Source organism: Sminthopsis crassicaudata, chromosome X (genome assembly GCF_048593235.1).
Source record: "Sminthopsis crassicaudata isolate SCR6 chromosome X, ASM4859323v1, whole genome shotgun sequence".
Taxonomy (NCBI): domain Eukaryota; kingdom Metazoa; phylum Chordata; class Mammalia; order Dasyuromorphia; family Dasyuridae; genus Sminthopsis; species Sminthopsis crassicaudata.
Genome location: NC_133623.1, coordinates 51,374,335 through 51,392,487, shown reverse-complemented (window position 1 = coordinate 51,392,487; position 18,153 = coordinate 51,374,335). Strand labels below are relative to the sequence as shown.

Sequence of the window (18,153 nt, the reverse complement as noted above, 5' to 3'; positions counted from 1 at the left end):
TTTGCATCAACACAGTTTAATCACCTTCAAACAGATAAAAAGCCCTGGTTAACCCTCTCCCCATTAAAGTCATCTCCACAGGACCCCATTTAGTAGGGGAGGGGAGAACACAGACTCTCTCAGAAACACAGCTGCATTAGATACACAAATCCTTATCCCTGAAGCGCAGCTGAGGGCTGGAGAAAACCGGTCCCCCAAATGCTGGACGGGGGACCCAGCCCACCACTGGGGGGGTAAGAGGGGTAGGGCCGGGGGGGATCATCCTGGGCCTCTGCATTTACAGAGACCGGCAGAAGTGCTATGAGAGTTAGCCCTAAGGGAAGAGGGAGAAGGAAGGAAACACTGGCCACGGCCCGTGAGTTAACCGGTTCCCCCTTCTCATCGGCTCGGAAGCCATTCCTTTGTGCCTCAATTTATTCATTTGTGCACTCGAGACCACCGGAGGCCTCATGGACTGAACTTGAAGTTGGGGAGGGGAGGTAAAAGGGGTAGCATTTCTGAACACTTGCAAACCCCTTGCAGAAAAGGAGGCACCAAAGTGCAGACTTTTTAACTGTTATTGCTCCCAAATGGAGCAAAAGTCTGAAAAGGAGATTAGAAAAGGGAGAAGAAAGAGACAGAGAGAAAGAGCTCAAGAACGAGACAGAGAGATCGAGAGAGAGACAGAGAGAACAGTGGGGCTGGAGCTATTGGCATCATCACACAATTTCTTACTGAGGGTGGCACAGACATTACAAAGTTGGGAGTTGGGCTATGAAAACTGCAAATTGTTAACTCACTAACTAATCCTACTGACTTCTAGCTAATTGCAAAAGAAGGGGGTCAGAGAGGTAGAGATTGGGGAGGGAGACTGAAGAAGGAAACTACGGTAATAAATACAAGTGTCCAGATAGAAGGATCCCACCCCACAGGCAGGAACTGGCACGGCACCAATGGCACCAAAAGCCTGCCAGTCACAGCTCGGCCCCCATCCCCAGCCATCCCCCTCTCCTCCTCCTCGGGGTACAAATCGGGCTCAAATCGCTTCCGGTTGGGCCCTTTGGGGATTCGATGGGCAGAAACCCGTGAGGATGCCTCTGGTCCAGGGACAAATAACGGGATGTCAACAACTCTCCCTTCCTTCTGTCCCCTCAGCAGAGCCAGAGAAGTGACCCGAAGGGAATGCCGAGGCCTCGGGCCTCGAAACCCAGGTTTCAAGCTACTATATGTAATGGATGTCACTCTGCTGCTTCCTGAAGTCCAGGGGAAAAAATAGCTTGTATAGAGAATATTCCAATCCAGAATTGGGTGAACAGAGACCAAATTAAAATGGCAAAAGGGATGGCTCACTTGCCCTCTGTCTCAAGGTCGTCTTCTCCCTCTCAATTACTCTCCGCTCTCATTAAAGAAAAACACAGGTCTCTCTCTCTCTGCTGCGCAGAGAAGCTACTTTTCGGCTCCAGAGGCCTCCTGGGGAGTCTCCGGGGACCCGGGACCCTGCTGGGTCAGAACACTGGACTGCATCTCCTCGGGAACACGGACTTTCAGGGGCAGCTCATTCGAGCTCAATGGCTCTGTAGGGACCACCTGAGGGAGAAAAGATAACAGGCTGAAAGACAAGTTTCCTCCAGTCAGAATTGGGATTGACTCTAGATCCACCACACTTGACTTCCTAATGGTCACGGCGCCTTACAGACCATCCAGGTCCAGTGTCTTTATTTTCTTTCGTTATTACTGTGACTGTAATCTTTAGAGCAAAACCAAAGCCAGAGTAAGTGCCTCTCATTTTACAGAGGAGGAAACTGAGACCCAGACAGGCCCTCGCACCGAGTCTGGCACACCTGCTAGAGAAGAGGGAGAATGGGGGCAAGGAGAGTGATGGGGAAGCTATCGCTAAGAGTCCGGCTGAGAAGCTAAGTGGGACAGCTGTGGTAGAGATGTGGAAGTTGAACCAACGAGACTTGGCACCTTATTGGCTAAGTGAGATATGACCCCGAGGTTTCAAATCCGGGTACCTGTCCTCAAAAGAAATCAGGAAGTTTGCAAAGGAGGGGAGTTGGGGAGAAAAGATAGAATTCTGTTTTGACATGGTAAAAGTTTGACATCCAATCAAAAATAGTTAACAGACAGCGTACAGGACAGGAACTCGGGAGACTACCAATGATAACTTCTGATCTTCAGATCGGAAGGGGAGAAATCAATCCAGATCTGTCCTCAATCATTTCACCTCTACCAGAACTGCTATCACCGAGGCAGCTACAAGGCAGTACCGCAAAAGGCAATAAAAAAGAGTAAGTCTTAAAAGCAGCAGGACTGAGTTCAATTTCCAGCTCTGATGCTTGTCATGTGACTTGGGAATTCCTTTTTCTCTCTTTGGACTCTCTCAGTTTCCTCATTTGTATAATGAAAATAATACTTGCATTTTGGGGCAATTATATGACGACAAATGTTGATGCTACAGCTGCTAAAGCCATAAAGGAGATGACCCAGAAGGAATCGGCACCTCTGATATTCATTCTTCCTTCCCTTTGACATAATGAGCCATCTTTTTCTGAAGGAAAAATAAACTTATACTAACCACCTCCTTGGGTTGTGATATCACATTATAAGTCTTCAAAGTCCTTGGGAAATGGGAGCTGCTATTTTATCTTACGGGCAAGACAGAAAAACACTTACCGGGCTCTGTGAAAATGGGCTGCTACCGGGCTCTTGAGTGCTTGAGGGTCGAGTTCCACTTTCTTCCAGTGGCAATATACCCCGTCGATCCAGCACACTGCGAAGAAGAGGCAAGGCTGAAACTCTTCTCCTTTCCCCTCCCCTGCCTTTGGCTAAAAACAGGTCTAGCTAGCCTTAAGACCCCTCTTTCCCTGTGAATGGAAATCTTTTTTCCCTCAAAACCGAGCTCTGAAATATTTCCCACTTTCATCAGCACCCTGGTAGGTAAAGAGGTGATGAGACATTCACTGGCGAGTGAAGAGGTCACCTAGGTCAAGGCTTCTTAAACTCGTTTCACTCGTGACCCCTTTTCACCCAAGAAATTTTTCTGTGACTCCAGGTATATAAAATAGGTATACAAATTAAGCATTTACTGCTAAGAAATTGTAATTTTATGACCTCTGTGTTCAGTTATATCATCCCCTCTTTTTATATAAAAGATAGCATAAAAGTATTGGGAGTCCAGCCCAATTTTTCTGACTAAATCTGGGGCTCCCCGAAATGAGAGCCCCCCACTCAGTCAGGGTCACGGTCCTTATGCCCACAAACCAGTCTTAGACACAAGCATCAGGGGTCAGAGTTCAGGGGTAGCCAGGGCTCAGATCATCAGAGACTTAGACCTTTACACTGACCTCAGAGATCATCCATTCCAACATTCACCCTTTACAAAGGATGAAAAACTCCAAGAAAGGAAAAAGCTACCCAAGTCCCCAGAGCAATATGGGAAGCAATAGAGCCAGGACCACCTGCAGCGCCCACTGTGCCACGAATGCCTCTCAGGCTTTGTCTGCCAGCAAGCTCAGAGGAGGAGGGTCACCATTTGGGGAATCCCTTTTCTCCCTAATGTGAATCATAGGTCTGTGGCCCCCAGCCTGAGGGCTCCCTTAGGGGTCCGGTTTCAGCCCATCTCACCACGAGGGGGAAGGAAGCCCGGGAAGCCACCACTGTGAAAAGACAGCTGACTTTTCTGGGTGCTTCCTCAGGTTCCTAGGCTGCCTATCCTCTGCTTGAGAGACACACTTACATTTCCCTCTCTCCTCCCTCTGATTTCAGCCTCTATCTTTTGATCCTTTCCACACCAGAGGGTCTAGTTCAGGCCAACCTGGATTTGAAACCGAGTCACCGGCAGCGGCGGCCCCGTCTCTCCCCAACCAAAGCAAGGTCAGTCACTGAACTTGCCCCAAAATGTACATCTGGATAACTCCATTTCAATAGAACCCCTTTCCCTCTGGCGTCTTCTGCATTTTTTTTTTCAAATTTACAAACATGATTCTGAAAAAGCTCATCCACAGCTTTCACCAGACTGCCTGCCAGGACAGTTAATTAGTGCAGTGGCTAGAGCACCAGCCCTGAAGTCAGGACAACCCGACTTCAAATGTGACCTCAGACACTTAACACTTTCTAGCTGTGTGACCCGGGGCAAGTCACTTCACCCCAACTGCCTCAAAAAAAAAAAAAAAAAAAGACTGCCTGCCAAAGGGGGCCAGGGCTACCCAATCTGCAAACTCCAGCACTTGTAAACTTCAACTTGGCTGTATAACCTTGGACAAGTCAATCACCTGATTTTCACTTTCTCCGGCTGTACACCAGGATTATACCTTATCTCCCTCCCCCCAGCCTCATTTCAAGAAAAGTGCTTTGGAAAACCTCAAAGTGCTGCAGAAATGGGAGCTGGCCTATGCTCAACTTAGCATGGCTCACATAGCGGCAACATGACTGAGGTTTAGGGCGGAGACCACCCTCAGAAGAGGCCTGCAGAAAAGAGTCCATTCCCACCCGCCCCACTCATACCTGGGAGGCAAGGGGCCACACAGCACCTCGCAGCAGTTCTTTAGGATGTTGCCATGACTGTACGGGTTCTGCACTCGGTTCTTCCCCGTCCAGGAACCTTTAATCTGCAAGAGAAGGGCACAGAATTAATCTGCCAGATCCAGACACCCCAGACCAGCCTCTGGAGGACTTTGTGTGGCTGAGCTCCTCCCCAAAGTCCCATATCTTAAATTTTTTCCATCTTCATTTTCCCTAGACCCTTTGCCCACTCCCTTTCAGTAGATTAGAACCCACCCTAATGTGCTTCAGCACTAAATCCGACATTGATTTAAGCACTTATGTCTTGTACTGTTTTTCACAGTGAGCACTGTGGTGCACATAGTAGGTCCCTGAATGTTCACTGAACTGGATAATCAAATATTTTCTGTCCCCTAGAAAAGTTTAGATAATTTTTTGGAAATCTGTTCATTAAAACACCTACTGTGTACTAAACGTGGTGCTGGGGTTATATACAGACACGTGTACATGTCTGTGTACATGTTCATGCGAACACGTGTGCATCTGTGTGCCGTGTGTACTTGTGCGTGTGTCTGATGATCAGCTAACCCAACATCCCCAGCTTTACAGAGCAGCTCAAGGTTTTGGAGGGAACATGATACCTAACTATATTATGCTGTATGCTGTCTCACACACTCCCTAAGACAGCTGGAACACCCTCCTCCTTCCCGGTGGCCACCGATTCACACCCATCCCCCTTCTTCAGAACTCAGCTTTCTCCGTGTAGCTGCAGCCCTTTAGCTTTGCCCTTTCGGGAATTCCCTCCAGTTATGCGGCTTCATGTTTCTCTGTATATAGACACGGCTTTTCCCGTGGGGGTGCTCTCTTCAAATTGGAATTATCAGCTCCTTGAAGGAAAGGCCCTTCCTCCCTCATATTGCTTTTGGGCCCGTGCCTCCCACTGCCTACCACTGCTGAGGTCGCTCTGTTTCTGGTGCTGACAGCCCGAAGGACTTAATTGTCCTGTGCACACAAGAGGCTTAAGCAAATGTTTGCTGGACTGAATAAGGTCATCTGAACGGCGGGCCCAGGTCAGGCCCAGCCATGATCTTTCAAGCCCAAATCATCTCTAATGGGGAACCTTTTCTCTGTCTCCCTATGGCCTACTCTGCAGGTCCCCACCGTTACTCGTTACACTGATTTGAACCTGCTTATACTTTCAAATACAATCAACAACGCCAGGTACGGCAGAGTTCTCCATGGCTGGGGTATTATGGAGGGTTTGAAATTTTCTGTTGGGCTGAGAGAAAAGAGTCTGTGGGACAGAGGGACACGATGAAGCTGAGAAGCCTTAACTCACATCTTCATTTGTTGTCTGGTTGAGGGCCACTAGGAAAGTATGGAATCCTGTCAGTCCCACCACAGACCAGAGAGTGAAGAAGCAGATGAGCACTTCCAGGACAGTGCGCCCAAGTTAAGGAACACAGAAGACCACTGAATCGAGCTGGAGGAGACACGAAAGGTTCTCTTGTTCCAAGCCCATAGAGCTGAAAAGGCCCTCCAAGCTAGCCCAACTACCCTTCGTTTAAACTGCAAATGTAAGGCACAAAAGACGGGAAATGATCTGTCCGAAGTCACAAAGGAAGCAGCAGAGTCAGGATTTGAACACAGGCCCTCTGAGATACCGTGCCAGGGGATGGAGTAGATTAAGAAAGGCCTAGTGACAAAAAGGTTAGACTTGATTTCTTAGTAAATTGTAGATGAAAGAAACCGAGAATCAAACCCAGATTTCTAACTCCAAATCCAAAGCTCTTTCCCCACTGGGTCTTGCTACCTTTCGTCTCTACATGTTCAAAAAGGTATCAGAAAGAAAATTGCAAATAAGGTAAAGCCCCGAGGCTCCCCAATGGGCACAAAACAAACACCTCTCCCTATAGGGAGCTTCCTGTTCCTCTCCTACGCTCTGCTCGGATCAGTGTCACTGGTTCCCATCGGAATCCATTTTAGACCAAGGCAGTAGTGTGGTGAAAAGGCCATTAAGTTTGGGGTCAGAAAACAGAAGGTCAAATCCTGGCTTTGATGTGTCTTAGCTATGTGATGTGGACCCAGTCACTCCCCTTTTCCAAGCCTCATTTTGACCATCTGGAAAATCAGGGGGGTTGATGGAGAACCTAAAGCTTCCCCTGGTCCTGACATTCGTGGCTTTAATCACTTCTACCCTTGGCAATTCCCAAAAGGGACCCAGACTGAGGAATTTAGCAATAAGGAGTTAGAGGGAACCAAATGGGAATGAGCAAAGCAAAAGCCTCTTCAAAGCAAGGATATGTGCCAGGAGTTTCTTTCAACGTCTCCAGGAAGCCAATTTTCAAGGATTCTGTGAGAAAGAAGTAGAGAAAAGTTAGTGATGTGGTTAAGCAAAGTGGCCTACTCTGTCTTCTGGGGACCCTCTCTTTCTTGGGTGACACAGCTCTGACGAGTGGAGGCCCCTTTATTCCGGCCTCTCAACAGGTCAATGTTTCCCTTCTCTTCCTATAACTTTTTTGGCTTTCCAATGGGCCCAGCCACGGAATCAGAATCTACCCTCCACTCCATCTTCCTTTTCTCTCCCCAGGTTGAGCCCCCACCGCTGTAATACGTACGTGTAAAGGACTAGACTTGGGACATATGGAAACCGAATCGTAACAGGCCTCAGAAATGTCCCCTGCAGACGGCCAGTAAGACTAATGCAGGGAGTAAAAACAATAGGCCGCAGAGTGAAAAAATCTTAACTTGATCATAAGGTCTAAAGTGAGAAGGAACAGACGAGGCCAACCAGATATTCTAACTCCAAGCTCAGGATTCTTTCTAATACACCAAGCTACTCCAGTAGCCTTTCCCACACTGGGCTGACCCCAAGCGTCAGCCTCAACAAAGAGTTAAAGCGAATAATTAAGTGAGAAGGCCCATCGCATTCCCAGCAATTCCCATCTCCACCAAATCCAGAGAGCCAGTCACAGTGATGCTCTGTCCCAGATCCCCGGGGCTGGCGTCTGCTCCCCCGAAATTCCAAATGTTCAAATGTTCATCCATTCTTTACTCACTGAGGGCCACGTAGACTATGTTGAAGGTGAAGACATAGATGGTGAGTAGGGAGAGAGAAAGGATGAAGAGGTAGAAGTAGCGGTAGTTCCTCTTGCCGACGCAATTTCCGACCCAGGGACAATGATGGTCAAAGCGTTCTGGGACAAGCAGAAGGAAAGGGAGTTCAGGACATTATCTTCCCCTGCACCCCTTCTTGACATTTATCCCAAACTTAGAAGAATCTCATTATTTGAGTTCACTTTTCACAGAATAAACTACATAGTCTAAGACATCATTTAATAAGGGTAAACATTAAGACTTCAGTCAATCATGTAAGTTCTTCATAATTTTATAAAACCTTTCAGGAGTGGCTAGGTGGTGTAGTGGATAAAGCACCAGTCCTAAAGTCAGGGGGACCTGAGTTCAAATCTGACCTCAGACATTTAACACTTCCTGACTGTGTGACCCTGGTCAAGTCACACACACGCACAAATAAAACAAAAATAACCCAACCCTTTTGTATTTTTATAAAAACTGTCACCATGTCAACTGACCCTCACAACAGCTCAAGGTTAAGGTAAGCAAGGTGAATAATCTCATCCCTACTTACAAGGAAAAAACTCAAGAGAGGAGAGTCCAATGGGGATGACTTCAGAACCAACAATTTATAACAAAAGCAGCTCCAATATACCATAGTGAATGTACATGTTCGTGGGCACATGCAAAGCACATGCACGACTGCCTTAAAGCCCAGGGGATCTGGAGCTGGACTGGGCCTTCGAGATCACCTAATGCCACACTCATTTTACAGAGAGAAGAACAAGAGGTTTGCCAAGTTTACTCTGATCTTGGGGGTCCAGGGGAAATCACATCAAGCAACTTGGAGCATTTGCTGCAGGCGAAGGCATGTGGGTCTCAGACCCAGAAGCCCTGCGTCCTAAGCCTGCCTCTGTTACTGAAGAGCTGGCACAAGCCAATCAATTCCCTTGTCTGAATCCCAAAAATACTTGTTCATCCTCTCTCATAAAGCTGTTGTGTTAGGGCAAGGGAACAGGCTCTATCCTGAAATATTAAAGCAGTTTACATTTCCAGCACTTCACCAAGCGCCTCATGTCCATTATCTTATCTGACCCTCCTTGCCCCCTCACCCAAAAGTAGAGGGTGCAAATGTTATCATCCCCATTTTACAGATGAGCAAACTAAGGCTCAGAAAACACAAGGGACTTGAGCAAGCTAGGTTACAGAGCTGGAAGCATCAGAGCTGGTTGAGATTCCTTTGGCCTTTGCACTCTGCCATATTACAAGGATCCTGGGTGTACTCTGAACTTGAAGTAAACGCATTGTATAGAAGTCTTAACGTGAAAATTTGGGTAGATACAAAAAATAAATCAGGGGAAGGAAGGAAAGAAAGAAGGCTCTTTCTTTTACCAAAAAGGATTCGACATAGGCCTCTGTTAAATGATGTCCCTCCTAGAACTTCTGAATTCGGATTCAGTATCCATGCAACTTTTCCCATGTACTACAAAAGTAAGATCTTCTGGGCCAGCTAACTTTGATGCACACACCTGGGAGTAACAGGACAACAATATGCCCTGGGACACCACGTGGCACTAAAAGGGATTTGACGGAAGTGCCTCTAGACAATGACCCAACTGGAAGGCCCAGAACTGCCGCCACGCCACTACCTGCTGCGGAGCCAGCCATGGCACAGAGGGCATACAGGACTTCTCGGGTGCAGACATACAGTGCATGATTGCCAGCCTGGTAAAGCCTGGTATTACTGCCCTCCAGTGGACAGAGGCTTTCATACCCCCTTGCTTCTTTGGGGAGTTCACTAATAACTTGTTCGATTTCTGTTTCTAAAGCAGGACTGCTTTTAAGTCATTTCTGGCAATCTCCATTTTTGTGAATATTCATCCATCTCACTTAGATTATCAGAATTACTGGCATCCAGTTGGGCCAAAGAGCTCCTAATTATTGATTTAATTTCCTCTTCATTGGGGGTAAGTTCACACTTTTCCTTTTTGATACTGGTAATTTGATTCTCTGAACAAATTCAGTTCAAGGAAAAGTACAGATTTACACAACTGGTAAATCAGGAAAAGAGTCTCCCCTCTCCATAAGAATTCCCATAACCCAATACCTCTTCTCAGCCACAGCTAGGCAAGCCAGAAACCCCACAGAAGCGTCGTTCACCGGGGTATCTGTGGCGTGCAAGGAGGCTGGCTTGGGAATCCAGAGATTTGGGTTTCATTTCCGGCTCCGTGACAAGCTAGCTGTGGGACCTTGGCCAAGCCCCTTGCCCAATCTGGGCTTTCTCAGTTTCCTTAAAATGAGGTTAGTCTAGACCAGGCATTAATAATCTGAGACTCGCCAGTTCCCAAGGACTTGGTGAAATTGGATGAGGAAAATCTGACCCTTCTTTATTAACCTCTAATTGAAATTGAGCATTTCTTTCAATTATGAATTTTTGAAAACGTTCAGAGGAGTCCAGAGGCTTCACCAGAATGCCAAACACAGAGAGGTTAAGAACTCCCGGACTAGACAGTCTCTAAAATCTCAATTAGACTCAAATATTGTCACCCTGTTACGTAAAGTGAGGCTGATGGATCCTCCCGAGAGCTGTTTCTCGGCACCCAAACACTCCCACCCACACCTAGGATCAGGCTGGCCAGGGTAACCCCTCAAAATGCGCCACTTACCCACACAATTGTCACAGATGCTGCAGTGGGAGGCCCGGGGGGGCCTAAAGATCTTGCATGTATAACAATACTTTAGTTTCACGATCTGGTTGTTGATCTGGAAATTCTTGATTCGAGGGGGTGGACGCTGACCCTGTGGCACCGTGCCGTTGGTTGCCTCTGAAAGATAAGATTTGAATCAGACTGTAGGTGGCCGACACCCACGAGGCCCGGTGGGCCTGGACACCTTTCCGATAGGAATTAGCAAGTTCATTCAAAAGAGATGAGTTTCTCTGGCACGGCCCTCCAACCCCCAAATCAGCATTTCTCAACCTGGCTTTTCAACAGCTTGGATTTGTGCCAAGTGATGTCAGGGGGATAGCACTGAAACATTCTCAGAAACAATTCATGCTAATCTACTATGATTTAAAAAATAATTGCCACCCTCTAATACCACGCCTAGCTTACATCCCAGAGAGCAAATAAAAAGGAAAAGGTCCTCTCCGTACATAAACATTTATGGCAACTCTTTTTCAGTGATAGCAAAAAACAACTGAAAGTAAGGGGGTGTTCATTAACTGGGGAAATGACTGAATTAGTTCCATCAGTGTGATGGAAGACTATTATTTAAGGGAAGGCTTCAGAGAAACCTAAGAAGACTTAGAGGTATACATAAAATCTACAGCCTGTTCTGGCTCTTCCCTGGTGGGGCTCCTCACCACCCTGTTCCAGCTGCAGCTAGCTCTGTGGTCTCTCCACCCCCACTCTGGCTGGAGCGACTAATACCCGGAGCGCAGGACCCCTGGCGCAGGGCTGCGTGGTACTGTTGCCAGTACCTGGGCAAGAGCCAGCCGGCAGGTCAAGTCTGCATAATACAAACCTTCATAAAGTGAGAATTGTCTGTACTTATACTTCATAAGGAAAGCAGAGTGAAGTCAGATAAGAGCTTGGGATTTAAATTCAAGGGTCAACCATGATACAGTTTCCACTATAACCAGGGAGCAAGTCTTGTTGCCACCCTACTCAGTTTTTCCGTCTGCAAAATGGATGGAAAAGGACAATCCCAGATTGATGCCAGGAATTGAAAAATAAAAATAAAATGAAAAATAAAAATGAGAGTTAGTAGGACATGGTACAGTGCAGTGGAAAAAGCCCTGGTCTGAGCCATCAAATGTGGGTTCAGGGTCTAGCTTTGCCGCTCATTAGCTCTGCGAGCATCAGCAAATAACACAACCTTCGTCAGCCTTCGCTTTCTCATTTGTAAGATGGCAGCACTCACCCTGGCAGCCGGTGCCATGCCCAGCTGATGTGAGGAAAGCTTCTTGGAAAGTGCAGCGTGCACTTTCACTGAGATGTGAATGACTGTCATCACCAGCAGAATAGCAGAACACGCCATGACAGGGACAGGAACAACCCACATTCACGATGCTTTAGGGTTAACAAAATACTCGCCATCCACTGTCTCCTTTGGTGCCTTCCCGGCTCACCATCACTGTCTGCTTAGGCACTTTCCCAGCTCACCATCCACCATCTCCTTTGGAGCCCTCCTAGAAGGCATCCGTGAAGCTGGAAATGCTAGTGTTGTCACATCTCATTTTACAGAGGAGGAAACTGAGACCCAGAAAGAGGAAGCGATTGGTCCAATGCTGGTAGAGCTAATGAATGGCTACGCTAAGATGGAAAGCCAAGGCTCCTGGCTCCAACTCCGTGTTCTTTTCCTATTTCAAGTTTCACCAAATCTGGGGAAGATTTTGAAGAGGCTTTACTACAGCCGCCCACATCCACCTTCTGGGAATAGCACAAAGACGGGGATGAGTACATAGGCATGAAATGGCTCGGGAGGAAAATGGACTATAGAGAAGGCCAGGGATGATGCTAGCTGTTATGATCCTTGCACAATCATTCAGGGCACGGTGACAAGTGTCCTGTTGGCAGCTTACGCCCCCTCAGGGGCTTCTTGGCCAGCCCAGCTCACCTATCTCCATTTCAATGAAAGCTGCTTCATCTGGCAGGGCCCGGGGAATCACGCCGGGGTCACTGAAGCTCGTCCGCAGCAGCGTAGCCATGGAAAAGAGGAAAAGGACGGCTGCAAAGACAGGGATGGCAGGAGACAGCTGAACAGCCAAGTAGCGGCACCTGGAGAAAAAAAAAAATCAAAGCCGTTTCACTTACGCTCTCTTATCTGCTGCCCTTGGTCTCCATGTCCCTGCTGGACTGGAAGCTCCAAGAGAATGGGATGGTGGCGGACTGGGGACACCGCAAGTGATGCCTCCCACAAGTGCCTCAAGATGGCCCCGAGACCAGCTACCCATAAAGCTGTGGGAAGACCATGTCTCTTCACCTCAAAAACCAGGAAGAGGTAAACACACAGAACTACTTAGGCCACTTAACTGGGCATGACATCTGGGACTCGGGTACTGTTTTTAACTCCACATAAGCATTCAGTTCACGGATTCTCAAGGATGGCCAAGCTCTGGCCACACAATCAACGCTACATTATCTGGGAGCGGTTTATCTGGCACATCATCCCTCCTCAACTAATGACAATACCCCCTTCTGGAACAGGGAGACTGCTTTCTTGATAACAGCTCTGGATGCTAGGCTGTCCAGGGAATTATCGATCCAATTTTACAGAGGAGAAAACTGAGGTCCAGAGAGGAGAAAGCAGAAATTTTGGCCCAAGGCCACGCAGACAACAAGGAAGTACAGACAGCAAGATCTGAACTCGGGAATCTCCCGTCCGCTGTTCTTTCCACTCAATACCCCATGGTTTCCCTGGGTGGGCTAGGCCCCAGCAGTCCAACATGGAAGTTGAACTGGGTGGAGGTCAGTGCTAGGCAGCGAGCCAGTGTGTAGGAGTGTCAGAATAAGAGCTAACGCAGGAATTTCCAAGCCAATAAAAACATTTGGGGCTACCCATCACTTTCGCTTTATCCAGGCCTCTTCTCCCCTGGAATTAGCCCCAGCTAGCAGAAAATGGATGGTTGGTGACATAGAAATCAATGGAAACTAGGCTAATGGAAGAGGAGGCCAGAGCTGAAGAAAACAGCTAAAACACACACACACACACACACACACACACACACACACACACACACACACACACACACCCCTACAACATACATATACACACATATATACACACACCCCTAAAGACACATATACACACCCCTACAACACATACACATACACACATGCGCATGCATACACACACACACACACACACACACACACACACACACACAGCCACTTTAATACAAGGAGCCAGAAGTTTCTAAAGCAACTGGTAGTAATAAAAACAGTGGGAGAAGGGAGAGGTGCTCTGAATTCAAATTCCAGTCCTGCTACTTAGGTGACTTTGAGCAAGTTATTTGGTTCATTGAATTTAACCCCCTCTTCCTAACTAGAGTTCAAGTTCAAGGGCAAAGACTTCCTTCTAGATCATCATCATCACCATTGTTATCATTACCTTGGGTCAGCGCTGGGATTTCATGGAGGGATGTTTCAGGACACAGTGAGTTAAAGTGACTTCCCCAGATGGGTCTGAGGTAGAAGCTGACCCCTAACCCTGCCGATTGTGAGACCAGCGCTCTAAAGACTTGGCTTCAGTTCCCAACAAGAGCACTGGATTTCCCAGAAGCTCTCCCAACTCCACCCCCACCAGCCCCGCCAGGAGCTAGGTGCTCTCAAGACTGTCTTCACTTTCCAGACAAAGGCACTGATGAACAGAGTCGACTGCCTGGCCCAGGGTCCTACTGCTAGAAAATGTTGGCTCCCACGCAGCAGATGGACCTAGCCCACTAAGCAGACTCCTCCCAAACTGTCACAGTGCTGCTGCTAATCTTATCCCTAATGTCACTGAGCTTCTCCAGGCTCCACCGAGGTTCTGGAGCTCTGTTCTCTAGTACCTAGCGTGCTACCCCAAAAAAAGCTACTTTTAAAAAACATCAATGTGAAGGTTGGTTTTGTCCACTTCCTTTGTTTCCTCTTTTTTTAATTCTCGTTACAAAGGGGAATAGAGGAAGAGAAGTCTTTATAAATCAAGGTGATATATAAAAAATACCATTTTGATAAAAAATGTTTAAAAATGTTGTTGACTGAAAAGCAATGACAAGAAAACAGAGGCTCTCTTGGATTGAGAGTCCCAGGGCCTGGTTTTAGATCCCATCTCGGCTAGTCATTACATGGGGGGTGATTCTGGGCAAGTCACTTTCCCCGAGTCCCAGTTTTCTTATCTGTAAAATGAGGACTTCCGAGGTCCCTTCCGGTATAAATCCATCATTCTATAGTTCTTAATGCAAAAAATGTAAAGAGGAAAAAGAAAAGCAGAAAAGCAAGAATTGAGGTGAAAGGCTTATGGAGAAAAATCCTCAAGAAGGGGACTAATTTCTCCATCATCCTCATGGCAGCCAAATGCATCCTGTAGGCCATCCACAACAAAACGAGGCTGGGTCTGAATCCCCAGCTACTCATCGTGCTCCTCTCTTGATTTCAGCACTTCTCCCACTCTGATATGAGCCATGGCCCCCCGCTTTATGCCCTTGAGTCACCCCCTACGTCCCCCCACTCCACACAGGGCACAGACACCTATCGGCGACGGTGTCAGCCCGCGCAGGTTACTAGGCAGTTTAGCTTTAGCCCTTCCCTCGCCATCATCCAAAAGAGCCACGCGCTGTCCATTGTACCTCTGTGGCCTCTGTCATCCGTCCCTTCCTCCCGGCTCACACTGCCATTGGACAATCTCAGAACTGGGAGCCATCCAGTTTAAGCAGGACATGTACGAGAATCCCCCCTACGAGAGATAACGAAAGACGCGTCCCTCCTCTCGGGAGGGAGGCAGAGGACTCTGGATTCAGAGCCGTGCACACACCGTCAGACTCGGTTGTTGTGTGCATATGCTGTCAGACATGGTTGGGTGGATTTGTTTGAACTGCTTTTCTTTGTTACAAGGGAAGATTCAATGGCAGGGGGTGGAGGAGGTATTTTTTCCAAAGTAGTAACATCGGGGGACGGAGATTGCCCTGACAAAGCAGAGGAAAATGCCAGTTAGAGCCCAGCAGTCCGGGGGCAAGTTGAGCCCTACATATCTCAAGAGCCTCCCAGGGCAACGTTGTGCTCGAGCCAAGTATGATAATTGTTGATGCTCAGAATGGTGACCTGGAGTCATCAACAAAAGATTGAGTTATGTTCCCTAAAAAAGCCGGAGTGCGCAGATGGGCAGGTTATAGGTCTGTTTAAAAAAACATTCAATTGGATTACATGCCATCTAGGGGAGGGGGTGAGGGGAAGGGGAGAAAAATTGGAACACAAGGTTTTCAAGGGTCAAGGTTGAAAAAATGATCCTTGCATATGTTTTGAAAATAAACTTCAATAAAAAAATATATATTCAGTGATTCCTTATTGTCTGTGGAGCGACTCCCCCCGCCTGGAGTTAAGGTCCTTTCCACCTCAGCTCATATTACTCTGGGCCACACGCTTCCTGCTCCGAGCTTAAGCAGCCTCTGCCCAGCCTCCAATGCACACTATGCTCTCCTTTCTTGACCTCTGCTCAGGCTGTTTCCTGTACTTGAATGTCTTTCTCCCCCCCCCCGCTTCATCATTTATCACTGATCCCTTAAAAAGCCTGACTCAAATGCCGCCTTCTCCAAGAAGTCTTCCACGATTTCCCCCATTGGTAACAATTGTCTTTTGCTTCACATTCATAGTTCTTTCCACTCGTAAGAGGCTGGTTTCAGGCCACTTTATTTCCTTCTCTTGAAAGATGAGTCCAAAAAACATAACCAAAAGTAAATCCAAGAAGGCAGCCAGGTGGCACACACAGCACTGGGCCTGGAGTGGGAGGATCTGAGTTCAAAACCAGCCTGAGACTGACTAGCCTGGGCAAGTCACTTAACCTCAAATGCCTCAACAAAACAAACCAAATAACAACCTGAGGGTTTACAAGGACTTTCTTTCAACCTTCGTGGACTCTTGATCCCTGTAAAAACAATCCTTGCCACCCCTTATAAAGCAGCTGTTGAGACTCCACTGAGATAGGAAAGTTCTAGCTCTGCCCTCCCCTCCCACAACCACTCCTTTTGAGCCTTAGTTTACCAATCTGTAAAACAGGAATAGCAGCACTCCCCTGGTCTTCACAGGCCTATTGTGAGATTGTCTCTAAAATGCCTTCCAAATGTAGTTCTCCAGATGAGTTACTGTAACTGAGCTGAAGATTAGCTCCTTTTCTCTTCACTGGTGCTACCTGCCACAAGGGCAGACAAATAGAAGCTGATTTTTCTTCTGTGACCACCTCTTGATTATCAGATACTCAAGGGAATGAGGAAACGTGTTAACCAGTTTCACAAATGAGCTTTGCCACCCACCACCATCCCCAAAGAAGCCTCATCATCTATCAAAAGAAAAATGATCAACAGCTATCTGAAAAACTGTTCAAGATCACTAATAGAGAAATGCACATTAAAACAACACTGAGGTATCACATCACACCCATCAAATTAGCAGTGTTGCAGGGATTTGGGGAAGTCAGATATGCTAATTTACCTCTGATCAAGCTGTTAATTAGCCCAACTGTTTTAGACAACAATTTGGAAATGCGGGAGGAAAGTTATAAATGAACAGATCAAATCGTACCCGTCCTTTAACCCACTATTGGGCGTACGCCCACAAGGAGGTCGGTAACAAAAGGCCGCCATAGGAAAAAAAACATTCATAGCAACACCATTCGTCAGAGAAAAAACCGGAAACAGACTATGTGTCAATCAGTGAGTAAGTGGCTGAAGGCAAGCATTCCTGGGACCCAAGGAATGAGGACTATGAAGACGTGCCAGAGAGGGAAGGAAAGCAAAGTCAAAAGCACATGCGGTGACTAAAGCCGTATCAATGGAGACAATATGACAATATGAAAAGACAAACAAAGCCCAAAGACAACATTGGTAATAGCTGCTTAAAAGCTCAGAGCTTTCCTTCCTCTTGCCAATGGTCAATGGCAAAAGCCATTGTTTTAAAACCCTGTCGTGTTTTGCAAAAGTATATTTAGCAGGGGGCAGCTAGGTGGTGCAGTGGATAAAGGACCAGCCTTGAATTCAGGAGGAGTTCAAATGTGATCTCAGACACTTAACACGGCCTAGCTGTATGACCCTGGGCAAGTCACTTAACCCCAGTCTCAGAAAGAAAAAAAAAAGTATATTTAGCAGTGTTGAAACAAAATTTATCAACTAAAAAAAGCCAGAGCGCTACCCTAGTCATGGAAGCCCAGGAGCTGGGAAGAGCCCTTCCACGTCAATTAGTCCAATGCCCTCATTTTAGAGACAAGGAAGCTCGGGCTCAGGGAGGGTAATTTGCTCAGTCACACAGGTCAAAGGCTAAATCAAGATTCAAATTCAGATCCGACTCCTGCACTGTATTATTTTTTAAACAATACGACACTAAAAGTATTAGAGCAATAGAGGGAAACTGGAGTCCCGAGAAGACACTGTGAAGGTAATTTTGGCAGTGTCCCCTTCCCCCATGCTTCATCCTCTAAGCCCCAGATCTCTCATTCTGCCCTCATGCCCCCACCTTGGACAGGTCTCCCTTCCAGCCACGGTTCTTCAGTACAGATTCTATCCAATAAACAAACCTGCATGGGAGTCCGTCTTCTGGCTCATTACTGAACCAAATAATATGTATCTGAAAAAAAAATATTTTGCCATAATTTCCTTCTGCTTTGGAAAGGTCAGAAAGGCTCCGGCTGCAAGCAAGAAGGGTAACACCCAGCCTTGCTAGGGTACCTCTGAACTCAAGCTCTTCTCCAAATAGTGGCCCTTGGGAATTAAGAGCTATGTGATTAGCCACTGGAGGGAGCCTATACTTCAATTAAAAAGGAAAAGAGAAAGCACAACAGGCCAACAAAGGAACAAAACTGAAACAGATGCTACCCCTATGCCTAGGAGGACCAGAGCTCCAATAAACC

At 47.1% G+C, this 18,153-nt stretch overlaps 1 protein-coding gene across 2 annotated transcripts in view; it reads right to left on the bottom strand.

Moving 5' to 3' along the window:
- The window catches only part of ZDHHC9 (zDHHC palmitoyltransferase 9), a 35,907-nt gene continuing 17,754 nt past the window's right edge, over window positions 1–18,153 (bottom strand). Inside the window, exons 3-10 of one of the 2 annotated variants that reach the window (XM_074278272.1) lie at window positions 12,178–12,338; window positions 10,224–10,382; window positions 7,542–7,679; window positions 6,791–6,835; window positions 5,822–5,928; window positions 4,486–4,589; window positions 2,656–2,752; window positions 1–1,566 (exon numbers count right to left, since the gene is read on the bottom strand). In XM_074278272.1, the coding sequence (XP_074134373.1) occupies window positions 1,426–1,566; window positions 2,656–2,752; window positions 4,486–4,589; window positions 5,822–5,928; window positions 6,791–6,835; window positions 7,542–7,679; window positions 10,224–10,382; window positions 12,178–12,338 (952 nt within the window). In that variant the 3' untranslated portion in view covers window positions 1–1,425. Of the gene's footprint in view, window positions 1,567–2,655; window positions 2,753–4,485; window positions 4,590–5,821; window positions 5,929–6,786; window positions 6,836–7,541; window positions 7,680–10,223; window positions 10,383–12,177; window positions 12,339–18,153 lie in introns of both variants that reach the window. The other variant, XM_074278271.1, reaches the window with a different exon arrangement.